The sequence below is a fragment of the Amaranthus tricolor genome, chromosome 2 (assembly GCF_026212465.1).
Source record: "Amaranthus tricolor cultivar Red isolate AtriRed21 chromosome 2, ASM2621246v1, whole genome shotgun sequence".
NCBI classification, from domain to species: domain Eukaryota; kingdom Viridiplantae; phylum Streptophyta; class Magnoliopsida; order Caryophyllales; family Amaranthaceae; genus Amaranthus; species Amaranthus tricolor.
The window spans coordinates 32,320,017-32,333,715 of NC_080048.1; the positions used below are offsets into that span (position 1 = coordinate 32,320,017).

Genomic DNA, 13,699 nt, shown 5'->3' on the forward strand with positions numbered 1-13,699 from the left:
TTTATTTTTTAGAATAATTTGCGAATTACAACTTAAAGCTTTAGCACTTTCGCGAATTACTGTCTTAATGTTTATTTTTTGCGAATTACAATTACCAAAGTATCAAAGTTTATAGGTTCAAGCCAAAAACACAGAACTCCGACTACTTAACTTAAAATTTCGACCACCAAAATGGTTGGAATTCTGTATTTTAGCTTGAACCTGTAAACTTTGATACTTTTAGTGACTATAATTCGCAAAATATAAACATCAAAATTTTAATTCACAAAAGTGCTAAACTTTAATTTAAGCCTATAATTCACGATGATATTATAACAAAAAAGAATTTTATTTATATTTTATTACAAAATGATCTTAGAAAAGATTGATAATTATTTCACCATATTTGATGTTGATCAATTTTAGAAAAGATTGATAATTAATAATTATTTAACTATTTTTTTTTATATATTACAGAATGAGAAGAAACTTTTTATAATTAAGTTTGATAGAATATGTGACAATTTAATTGACATTTTATTATAAAGTTATCTTAGGAACATATTATTATCAACCTAAAATTAGCATAAGATTGATAATTAATGCTCATATTTGATTCATTAACGTGATTAATATAAAACAGAAACAATGAATTGCTTTAATCATTGTCTTTACCAATTAGAAATACTTTCCACCTAAAAGGAAATATTCTAAACTGAGAACGGTGATGTATTAGAGTTCGAATAATGTGTTTCAAACTCCAATATTGCCGAGATCGAATGTATGAAGTTTAGTGACAAACAAATTACGCTATCAATGATATCGATACTTGTAGGAGAAAGTAAAGCAATAAAATGACACAAAGATTTAACGAGGTTCACCCAACTTAGGCTACGTCCTTCGGTGTGTAGTATCTCTTATATTATCAAAAAAGTTCAAAGAACTCTCAAATATGGAGAATTACAATAGAGAAGAGATATAGGCTAATGTTTGGCTTGGGGTGTATTTTGTGGATGATTTACAATGTGAATGAGATCTCTCTATTTATAGGAGAGATCACACTAAGTAACACTAAGTACATTAAAACTATGAATAAATGATAATGAAACATCTCCAAGAACTTGAAGAGTAAAAAAAAAACAGCATCTTAGGAGCATCAGAGACATCGCTCGACCAAAGTAGAGGCTCGTTCGGTCGAGCGGCCTGGTCGAGCGGGCTACAGGAAGTGTCTGTTTGCATTCTGTCTGCTCGCTCGACCCATTCTGAAGCTCGCTCGGTCGAGCGGGCTGGTCGAGCGGCACTTTAGAGGGCTTCTGACAGAGTTGCTCGACTTTACATTGTAGAGCATCTTGAATTAAACCTTTGCACTTCTTCATTAAGTCCCATAACTCCCATGAATAACTCATTAATTCATACTTTAATCATCATCATAAACACAATCATCAAGACTCATCTTAATACACCCATTCATGACATACTTATGGGATTCCATCTCAAGAGTCACCACATGAATGCACACACCAAATGTGCACTCAAGTCACACCAATCATAACATAAACATAACCGACAAATGAAAACATTCAAAACAAAATACATAAATAGAAATCAATATAGTAATTATCAATAAGAAATGTTTGTCATTTTTCATGTGAATTAGCTGAAAAAAAGAAGTAAATTGCACTTATTTTATTAAAATGCATTTTTCATTTCCTTTTTTCCCTTCTTTATCCCAATCTCAAGCAGGCCCAAATAACATACAATGATATAATTGATCATACAATTAAAAGTGGATGCAATTTTTGCATCAATAAAAATCTTGAATTTCCATCACAGATCTTACATTAACCAAATAGGCTTGGAAGAACACTAATCTATCCTTTTTCGAAAAAGGAAAATCATTTAATGTTGATTTCAACTTCTTCCACCTTTTTGCTGCCTCTTTTCTTCGAGACCAGCCGCTTCATTTAGCATGTCAACAGCATCCTTCTGCATATCCAGCTTTGCAAGGGCTACCGATTGCATATAGAAGGCGGTAGGCCAGTCAGGGTGCACACATTGTGCTTGCATTGCGTCTCTAAGAGCCGTGTCTGCTTGATCATTCATGAGGTAGCACAAGCTTCTCCTTGCGTATACAGTCGGTGAAACCATATTGCCCACCTCTATGAACTGTCGCCGAGCAACCCATCATAAAAACATATCAGTCAAGCAAGAATAGTTACTTGTTTAGTTTTCCTTATCCTTTTTTCTACCCGTTTATCGTGGGATTTATTAGGATTTGGGAGGGATCATAGGATCAAATGTTAAACGGTACTTCTAGTAGAAAGGGCAACTGAAAAGGGTTTCTCGGAGCGTGGCATTTTAACCAAAAAATTTCACACACCGTTATATAACAAGATTTAACATTGCAGCAACTATCAAACAGGTTATATAACGGGCATTACATAACGTAACGGAAAAGTTTTTGTTCCATGCTTTGAGGCAGGATACATTGCAGGATATATGGTTGGCTGGTTGCTTAATTCATTCCATCCAACGTTCTTATTTTCAGCGAGACATAAAACAAAAAGATTTACGAACAGACACATACCTGAGAATAACAGTCAATGGCTGTCTTGAAGTCTTTATCCTTGAATGCATAGTCCCCACGCTTTCTTGCTTCAAGCATGTCTCTCATTCGTTGGGTCCATTCTTGGAACGATAGCTGCATAAACAGGAAATTCAGTTTAAAAAAAGCACATTGCACCATTACATTAAGAATTTAGAATAAAAGCTGGTTCAAATACCTCATCTGTACCCTCGTCATCTCTGTAGTGTGTCATAACCAATATTTGATGAATCGCTGTGAGATCCATCCGAGAGCATGCTTCACCCATGGGCGAAAGAGGTCGTTGTGGGGTAGCAGGTGCTTGTGCTTCCTCTTGCTTTGATATGCCAAGCATTACAAGTGATGCAACCTGAATGTCAAGGATTGTGTTCACTTACGACCGAACTTCACGAGCAGTATATCAAAAATGTAGATCATAATATTGAAGAAAGTTCAAAGAAAACAAGAATGCCAATAGGAAACGTCAAAGATTTACATATATTTAATTTAAAAAAAGATCATGGCAACATGCGTAAAAAAAGCTGCGGAATAAGAAACTTAGGCCCTTACATCAGGATTTGTATTCAATGGGAAAAGTGTTGAAACAAGATCCTTGGTGTTTGGTCGCTCGCGAGGTTCATATTGCAAACATTGAGAAGCCAGGTTAACGACCACAGTTGCTTCCTCAGTAGAATACTTTCCTTCCAGATGGGATTCCATCAAAAGGATAATATTTTTGCCACGTATCATGTCGAGGGCCTAAAGATTTATCAAGAAAAGTTGGGCACATTGACCATAATAAAGTAACAAAAAAATTTATTGTTCCAATGTCAGCAAGTGGCTCCTACCAAGGTGGAGTATGGGGGCCGATGTACATAACCATACCCTTTTATATCAAAGTGTATGGGAAAAATTGATTTTAGTAGCTAATTGTATTTATTATTCAACAAGTATTTACAGACAACAAAACATAGCGATTCAGTCACCAATCATGTCTATCCTTTAACACGTCTACAGAAAATGAATATGTTATATATACTCTGGTACACTCCCTCACGCGAAAGCCCTTTGGACTATAAATGGTAATGCAGCATATGCCCTCCACATAATTGATAACACATTTCACTTGAAATGAGTGGATGAGACTCGAACCCATGCCCTTTTGTCATGTTGGCATAACTTGATCTATATAAATATCCTGGGGATTCAACAAAAACTCAGCAACTGGTTGCAACCCAAGAATATGTCACATGCTCTATCATCATCTTGTCAATCTGTATCTGACGTTATGAAATAAAACTAAATTAAGGAAGATGAGCCCATAAAAGGTGGCTCAAGGAAACACTCGGTGTTTATACTGGCTAACAAGTTATGGAACTTCACCGTCACTGTGTTCATCTGCAACTTACTTTGGATTCCGGGTTGCTCTCCAGATTGCAAAACTTTAATAAGAACTTAGAATGGATTTTATGAATAAATATGTTGCACAAAAGACCACCATCACACAAACTGTACGCAACAGCTATTCAACACTTTGACAAAACTATAGCAGTATACATGTTTGATGTTACAAAGAAAGTGGCGCGTAAAGAATCAGCAGCCGATTTTTCGTGATTCTACATTGTGCCATTAATAATGAAGCAAACACAAATATATACGCATGATCACTTACATGACTTGGAGGTATATGTTTTCCACTCAGCAAGTCCAAAAGAATTGTACCAAAGCTATAAATAACACTTTCGGGAGTGACTTTTCCTGAAATACAGAGATGAAGGACATCAGAAGTAATGCATGGTAGAATAAATTGCACATTTCTTGGTGTGTGCGTGGTGAATTTTTGAGTTACAATTATAAATGCAATTCACTGTTGCTGCTTAGGCAATTGGCATATGTAGCGATAGTGAGACGAACATGTCACAATTACCACACAAAATTGTACATAGACCAAAGAGAATGCACAAGGCTTCTGTTTGTTTTTAAGTTCAAACCACGAGTATGGCCATGTGGCAACATATTAGCATATAAACTCAGTTTTTTTGGTACGGTAGAAGCATGTACAACAATAAGACCCTGACCTCTTAAACTATCCTGTACTGCTTTAAATTGTTTTGTGTTTCTAAAGTAGGGGTTTCAAGGTCGGTTATTAATATTATAAAATACTAACGGCCTGTTTGGTTAGTAGCATTAAATGGTGGTAATGGAAATTATTTATAGTATAAAGTTTCATCAAAAGTTTTATATCATTCCCTTGGTAATGAAATTTTGATCACAAAAAAATTTTTTTGTTTTTAAATTTTCATTACCACCTAATACCACCTCTCCAAATGCTAATGCATTGGAATGAATTTTATGAAGAAAATGAGATGATTAAAGTTGGACAAGCATAGCCATCAAGGTAGACAAGAGATTTTTCAACCAAAATTACACTAGTTTTTCATTCCCATTACCACCGTTTATTATCGCCTACAAAACGGACCGTAAGGTTATTTGTTATTGATAATTTGATAGGATACATTTAAGTTATATGTGAATTGGACTCTTCACTATAACTCAAATCTTTGACATGAATATGGATGACACATGGAAATTTCTTGAGGATCAAATCAAGGAAAATTTTCATGAATTAACCGAGTTTGAAACTTGGACACATACTTGTGTCCAATATGAATATTGGAGTCAGGATAGAAATGATGAACTTCATTAAGGACTCTACCCTGAAAAAAAATTTTAATCTATTTTACTCTCTAGGCGTATATCTAAAATGGTGAAGTTAGGTACTATCATAATATGTTCCTGGAATAAGGTTAATGTTTGGGTCTAGTTGGTTGAGTCTTTGAGATCGTTCTCTTGTTAAATGTTCAATCAAGAGCCAAGAGTAGCTAGTTATTTATTATTCCCATATATGGTGGATTATTGTACTAGTATAGAGTCTAGACACTTCTATTCCACAACAATTTTCATTGACAGTATGTTTTGATAGGAGGAAATGGAAGGAAAGAGAAGGGAAGGAAATATAAGGATTGCATTTCCCTCATTTAGATACTAATTGGGGAAGAGACGGGAATAGAGGAAAGGGATTTGGAAGACAATTTTTTCGCATTTTGAACAAAAGAAATCCTTCCATCAGTGAAAATATTTGGCAGAAAACACACAAATTTTCCCTTCCCCAAGAGATACGTTTACAAACAATGTTCACCCCAAAGAGATACGTTTACACACAATGTTCACCCCAAAGAGATCCAAAGCATTTACAAAAAGTCCACATTTTCAGATGAAAACAATCAAACATGAACACACCCCTGAACTAAATTCTAATACCACACGTCAGTTCATTAAGATATAAAAAAACGCCATATAGTTGTTAGAGATGCCCAATAAGCTTGAATAATGGTGTAAATTCATTCAGTAAAAGAAATAAGAAGGCTAACAAAGACTGAGAAATGATTACCATTTCTAAGATATTCGGGAGGGGTGTAGGCAAGATTTGTGCTGTAACTTTTACCGTCCCTGCTATTTTTCATCAATCCAAAGCATGAAAGTCTAGGATCACCGTTCTACAAGAGCCACCATAACATACGTTAGAAAATGATCAACATATTTATATAAGAAAGATGAGAAAATTTTCTTTTTTGAGATTTTGAGTATTCTACCTCATCAAAGAGAACTCTGTAAGCATTTAGGTCGTGGTACAATGGACGACCTTCGGAACTACAGTAATCTAAGGCTTCAGCAACATTAAGAGCTACTCTCAATCGCATTGCCCACTCAAGTGTTTGTTTTTCCCCTGAGGATCAACAAGAAAATAAGGCATAAGATACTATCTCTCTCTCGCACGCGCGCCCACACACACACATGTCAAGAAAAGCCAACCCTCTTCAATGATTCACTACTTATTTGAGCAATAATAGGAACCTGAACCCGAATGAAATAGAAGATAACCTCTTCAAGTTTCAAGCCAAACTAAATACTCAACACTCGAGATGTTAAAATTGACAATTTAGCATTCACACAGGCTTGATAGTTTTTAAAGAGGATTATGACCAAATTCAATTGAGTATACCCAAAAGCTTAACTCTTTTTCATCCTAAATTTCTAACAAGATGCTTACCTCAACGAAAGTCCAATATTCAGTCTTTCAGATAGAAAATATTCTAGTTAAATTTCTATATGTTGGAAAACACAAGACACAAATCTTCTACACTATTAGAACAATATGCTTACCTCAACCACAGCAACCTAAGTGAATTGTAGCATTTTAAAGTAGAACAGCCATAAATACTTTCAGTGACTCATGACAAATTAGTAAGAGTGAGTGTCTAAATGCCAACCAAATATGAAACAAATCATAGCCTTATTTAATGAATTAACACTTATCACATGGAGTGAAGACAGAGCATAATTCCAATCCTACACAACATCACTTTGGACCACCAGCAGGCATCTGCCTCACAATAATAGAACCTAAAATGGGCAGAAAAATGTTTGCCCATAAAAAATCAGGACAACATTTAAGTCATTCAAAGACCAATATTCTCTTTTGCACACAAATTTCCCCACCAAAAGATTTACAAAATCTAACTAACATGACATATGTTATGTACAAGAACAACAACAATAACAAAACCTCGTTCCAAAACATTGGGGTTGGCTACATGAACCAATAGATCATTTTTAGGGGTCATTACATATACTCCTTCAAGAACAAGAATTAAATGGATACAAAGTTCAACATAAGCAAAGTGAAACAAGGAGAAGGAAATTACAGTGGAACAAATGTTTGCAAAGGGTATCATTAGGCATGAACTCAGCAACCAGCAACCTTTCATCACCATCACAGCAATATCCAATCAAATTTGCAAGTCTTTGATGCCTTAATTTTCCAACTCCCCAAGCCTCCTCCTAAAATTATGGAAATCCCTTAAAATCAGCAAAATAAAAACAACGTACTCTTAAGTACTCCTATACAACAACAAAAAAAAACACCCAAATTCCAAAACCCAGAAAAAGTTTCCCATAATGCATCACAAAATTTAGCTAAAAACAGCCTAAAAGCTAAAAGAAAGGTAACAAAAGCAAAGGCATTGAACCCATAAACAAACTAAATTTACAGAAAAACCCAACTTGCTTTACCAAAAACAGAAAACCCAAAAGCACTAAAGTGACAATGTATCAACAAATTAAACAAAAAAATCACCAAAAGCACACAGAAAAGTAAAAAATTTAACCCAAAATAAAAATGTGACAAATTCCTAAGCACAAAAGAAATCAACTTTATACAAAACCCACAAATAAAACAAGGTTAAAAGAGATAAAAACCGCAAATTGTTTAGGATCAGGCCAAGCTAATTTGGTAAACTTCTTAACAGCAATCCATTGTTGATTCTTGAGGTGACCTTTATAAACAACATTAGGTGCTTTTTCACCACTTTCTGACACTATAAATTCTGAGCTAAAATTATTAGTTGCTGCTTTTAAGTCAGCAAATGAAAACTCAGCAAAAGCAGGAACACCACCAGAACTAACAAATCCACCCACTACAACAGTATCAATTCCTGATGTTTGTTGAAGATGGTTAACAACTGGGTTAGAATTATTATGATTATTAGTATTATTGGGTAATTTTTCTGGGTTTTTTTCTGTAGATAGACAACAACCCATGAAGAAATTAATGGGTTTTGCTTAAAGATAGAATCTTTTTAAGTTCTTAGGCAAATTTAGCAGAAGAAATAGGGGTTTTTACTGTATTTTTAATGGGGTATTTCTTTACTTTTTGATGGATGTATTCTGTCAGAAAAAAAGCATTGAGTAGCCTGGCAAGTAGGCAGCTTTGAGGTGAGTTAAGATCAATCAGTGAGAGAAGTAAAGAGTGAGAAAAAATTATGGAGTTTGTCTTTACAATTCAACCCAACCGTGTGCATATACACAAAGAAGAAAAGGGGGCCAAAAAGAAAGAGATGTGGGAAATGAAGAAATAGGAGATGAAAGTGGGAAAATAAGAATTCTTTTGCGGGATTCTAGATTTATACTTATGTCTAGCTAGTGGGTGTTTAATAAATTGTTTTAAGTGGCAATTTCTTGTGGAATAGCAAATATTAATTAGTGTCATAGTCCATAGATTAAGCTTGTGTTTTAGTTGATTTGATAATGATTGTAGGAAGTTGGTGACTAAGAGTATCTTTTTATTTAATACAAGTATTCTACAATAAATTATTCACAACTTTATGGATATATGAATAGTTATGTTTAAAATAGACTTAATAATTCGATATTTATCTAAACTTGTAATCGTACTCGATTTGAACAGACTTTGAAAATAAATTTACAATTATGTATAAACCAATATGAACAGAAGATTCAAATTTTAATCTATCTAAAACATCTAATCCTACGCTGATGGATAACTTGAATGAACACTTGTACTTGTGACACAATGACTATAACAAGAAAAGTTGGTGTTTCATTAGAGTTTTATTTATATTTTAACTTTAAAATTATAACGAGCATGTGAAATTTAAAAAGTATGGATTTTAGGTAGTAATTAAACATGATGAATTTAGAAAAGAGATCAATCATTTATTGATTTGATTATAAGAATCATCTATATTAAAACTAGTTATGTTATTTCTAACTAAAATTTAGAACTTAAAGCTATGAATTTCAAATCTTTTACTACAAATATTGTAAAATATACTTTAATAAAGTGGTTAAAATTTTGTTATTTACATTTGTACTATTTATGTATGCTTTCTCCACACCAAAGTCATAATTTACATTCTTTTTGCACGATTTTTTTTTTCATGTAAGTGAATTTATATAGGAGTCTTTGTGCTAAAAATAAAAAAATTGGCTGAAATAAAAAAAATACACAAAGTTGATGATTGTGATCATGTGATGTAATTGTATAGATAAAAATACAAATTTTGATACGTTAATTTTAAAAAAAATGTTCATAAACTTTTCTATAAAAAAGAGTGAAACAAAAGAAATGAAAGCTCAATAAAAAATGAAATACTCCTATAATTTTAAAATGGTAGGAGTATGAAAATTTACACCATTGTAGGTATTTAAACTTTTGAAAACAAAGTTTAGCCTTGTTAAATTCATTTGATGTCTAGTTTTATAATAGAAGTATTCACTTTTTGTAGTTTTACTTAAAAAAAAATGAGATATTAAGAACTAAATTAAACATTGAAAACCATCAAAAATTAATATAAATATCTATAAATAAATATTACTAAAATCAAAAAATATGACATTATTCTTTTATAAAAATATTCAAGTATCGATTTTAAAAAAACAATCTTCAAAATGTTATAATTATATCATCAATATTATTATAATCATATATAAAAACAAGAGAGTATTATTCGTAGCATTTTTTTGGTGGGGGTTTAGGATGATTACTTTGATAATTAGATCAAATATTTCTTGGTAGTAAATTTTCATAAATAGTCTGTCGCATTTATTTAGCTTTATTTGCTATTTTAGTTCATTTCATTCATTTTGTATTATTTTTATTTTTGAATAATAATTTATTTTTTTCTTTTAATTTTATCTGTACACTTTAACACTCTTTTAATTTTATTTATATAATTCATGATTTTTTTTGCTTTTATTGTTATTTCTCTTAATATTATTTTAAAGAGATAGAGCACTATTAAATATAATAAATGATGAAGTCTATGCCCAAATGTCTTAGCGGTCCATTTGGTTAACGGTACTAATTGGTGGTAATGAGAATATGATTCGTTGTGTAAATTTTCATGATATGTTTCATGTAATTCTCATGGTAATGAAAGTTTAATCATAAAAAAGTTATTTGCAATTTTCCATTACCACCTTAATATCACATGTTCAAATATTAATGAATTGTAATGAATTTTATGAAGAAACCGAGATTGTTGAAGGATGATAGTTATGCCATTAAATTTATGAAGAGATATTCCTACCAAAATCACACTATTTTTTATTAACATTTCCATCATTTAGTATCGATTATCAAACAGGGTGTAAGAGTCAATCAGGCAATCATGTACACTTGATTTAAATCTCCTGTATATTCACAAGATCCTTGGGAGTATTACACTCAGACGATGACAGGCTATTTTATAATCATTTTACACTTAAAAAGCCTAATTCTAGGAATAAAAATTATATTTGATTAATTCATAATTGGTCAATTAATTGGACTATGTTGATTAATTTTACTTCTACGAACTACTGCAGACTATATAGATATATATACTAGGACTACTACCAACTTTTATCATATCATATCAAGTAATGATTTCCACCCCAAAATTGAACCTCCTAAATTTGAAGTGTTTGCTATTAATAAAATATTTTGTTCATTACACCAATTAATATTTACTTTAAACTTTTTTTCTTCTTCTTATGTATAAATGTTAGCGAAAATTTTCATGCATTGATTAATTTCTTTTATCACAATTTCTTCTGGGAGAAGTTTTAATGGTGAAATTATTTCAATTGAAATGATCTAATTAATATTTACTGTCTTAAAATGATCATTTATAATTTTAAAGTGATCACTTGTAATTTTAAAATAATCACATTTAAGTCTTAAAGTAATCACTTATAATCTTTAAATAATGACTTACAATATTAAAATCATCAATTAGTGAAATTAACTAATAAATAAGCTCATTTTAATTGAGATAATTTCATATAAAATTTGTTATTTTTTATGGAGTATATACATCTTAGTTTGTATTTAAGGTTTAAATTAAAAGTTCAAACATTTTTATCTATATATACTTCTAAAAATTTAATCGAAATGATGGACGTGCAATAATACCAGATTTCTGAGCTGTGGCTCATGTTAAACATTGTCCATAAAATTTCCTATCAAAAGACAATTTCTTATTTATAGATGGGATTACCTTTGCCTGACGTCAAGGTTGTTGCCAATGAGTCTGACGACATTCGTGACGGTACACTAGCCAAAATTTGTCGTATGTTTTATTCATTTAATAATTTGAAGAAATTATAGACAAAAAATTGAGATTATAAGTCTTTACAATCTAATATAAAATTTTAGAAATTGCACATTAAATTGAGATTACAAGTCTTTACAACCTAATATAAAATTTTAGAAATTGCACATTAAATTGAGATTACAGGTCTTTACAACCTAATATAAAATTTTAGAAATTGAAATTATAACGAATTAAATAATTAAAATAAAATTTACTATAAATCGAAGATACTCTACAATATTGTCTACCGGAACTTGATATCAAATCAAGGTACTATCAAATTTTTCTAAAATCATTATTCTACCTACTTGGTACTTAGGCTTAAAATCTGAATTATACTTTTGAGATACAACGATTTGAAATTAATTATAAGCACTATATATTAATCTTTGTGAAGTAATAGAGTATGAGCAAACTTAGAATTATAAGAAAAAAAGTAATCAATTTCCTTCACACTTAAAACTTATAGAGAATAATATCGTAGAGAAAAAGAGAAAAAAATACAAAAATTACTTAGAAAATTCAGAAATTGCACTTATAAACAACCTAATAAATTAGTTGCTTATAAAGTGATATCAATAACTACCCCATTAATTCTATAACTAATCTGCTTCCCCATTTAATTAGCACATAAATTAGGGAACTTATCTTTTTATTTTAATAAACAATTAGATAGTGCCCGTGCGATACACAAGTTTAATTAAAATTTCTGACATATTTATATAAACTAAGATTTTATAATCATTTAATAAATAAAGTTGAAAAGATATTGTAAATTATTGTAAAAAAAGAAATAAAATACATGTCTTTATAATACATTAAATAATATAAGTATATAACTTAAAAAATAAAAAAGCTATCAATATGGATAATATTATAGATTCCTTTTCAATTAGCTTTATTTTTACTTATACTTTTCTGACATAAACTTTTATTCTTTTGTCCTTAACTATAAAATTAATATTTATAGTCCTTTTAGCTCTACTATTTTCACAGTATTTGTTATTATTATCATAATATTCAACTTTAGTATAATTAAAATTTATAATTATACTTAAACTTATATATATATATATATATATATATATATATATATATATATATATATATATATATATATATATATATATGCCTTAAAAGCCTTTTCAATGGAACCAGAATCTACATATGAAGTAGAAAATTTAGGATTCAACTTCTAGTAAATACATATGATATCCTCTAATTATAAAACGTTTGTAAGGGAACAATACTATTCATTGCTCTTTTATAATTATATATATCCGTTGCAGGTTCTTTGCTTTGATTTCTCATTTCCCATTTCTTTTCTTCTCTTAATTTTTCATCTTCCTTCTTGGTTCTTTGGTTTGATTTCTCATTTCCATTTCTTCCTTTCTCTTAGTCTGGTATGCTTTTCGTTTTCTGTTCTTTCGCCTGCTCTTGGAAGGGGAAGGTCAAGCTGGGTAGAACCTAAGATCTCATGTGCTGGGCTTACTATGGAAATTCAGGTATGACACTAATTGTATGCAATTATAAATATGGCTGAAAATTTAGGTTTGTCATTGATTTTTGAATGAAAATCAGTTTTAGTTTTAGTTTTAGGGTTTTCATTGATTTTTAAATGAGAATCAGTAGTTTTTCTTTTACATTTGGTTTTTGGAGGACGAATTATAGATTTTCAATATAGTTTTACATGAAAAAAAAAGTTTTTTTGTAGTTCTAGGGTTTTCATTGATTTTTAAATGAAAATCAATTTTTTTTAGTTGTTCTTTTACTTTTGGTTTTTGATTTAAAAGTTATGGATTTTCAATATACTTTTAGATGAAAAGTAGGGTTTTGTTTCATTTTGGGTTTGTCGGTAAGACTGTTAATTTGATAATTCAAATTGCAGTTTTTCTTCAAATTTCAATTTACAAATGAAAGCTTAGGGATTTAATTTAATGTTTTGGAAAATTCAGGTTTTGTTTCATTTTTGAATGAACAAATTAGGTAATTTCTTTGCTAAACTACTGATGCTCTGTTGTAGAAGCAAAGCAACTATTGAGGTTTTCATTGTGTGTTGATCAAAATGCAGTTTGTACCTCATATGTCAAAATCTCTTGTTGTGCTTCTTTTGCTTCTGAGAGTGAGGCAAACGTTT

At 30.7% G+C, this 13,699-nt stretch overlaps 1 protein-coding gene across 2 annotated transcripts; it reads right to left on the reverse strand.

The window, feature by feature from the left end:
• Nucleotides 1-1,660: 1,660 nt before the first annotated feature.
• LOC130805364 (serine/threonine-protein kinase BSK1-like) lies at nucleotides 1,661-8,570 on the reverse strand. 2 transcript variants are annotated; one of them, XM_057670133.1, is made up of 9 exons: nucleotides 7,883-8,570; nucleotides 7,330-7,465; nucleotides 6,217-6,350; nucleotides 6,015-6,120; nucleotides 4,236-4,321; nucleotides 3,134-3,322; nucleotides 2,763-2,933; nucleotides 2,567-2,680; nucleotides 1,661-2,145 (listed from the first exon to the last, which is right to left on the reverse strand). In XM_057670133.1, the coding sequence occupies exons 1-9, from the start codon at nucleotides 8,222-8,224 to the stop codon at nucleotides 1,891-1,893; spliced, it is 1,533 nt and encodes a 510-aa protein (XP_057526116.1). In that variant the 5' UTR covers nucleotides 8,225-8,570; the 3' UTR covers nucleotides 1,661-1,890. The 2 variants fall into 2 exon arrangements, with proteins under 2 accessions (XP_057526116.1, XP_057526117.1); XM_057670134.1 differs by lacking the exon at nucleotides 3,134-3,322.
• Between the last annotated feature and the right edge of the window lie 5,129 nt (nucleotides 8,571-13,699).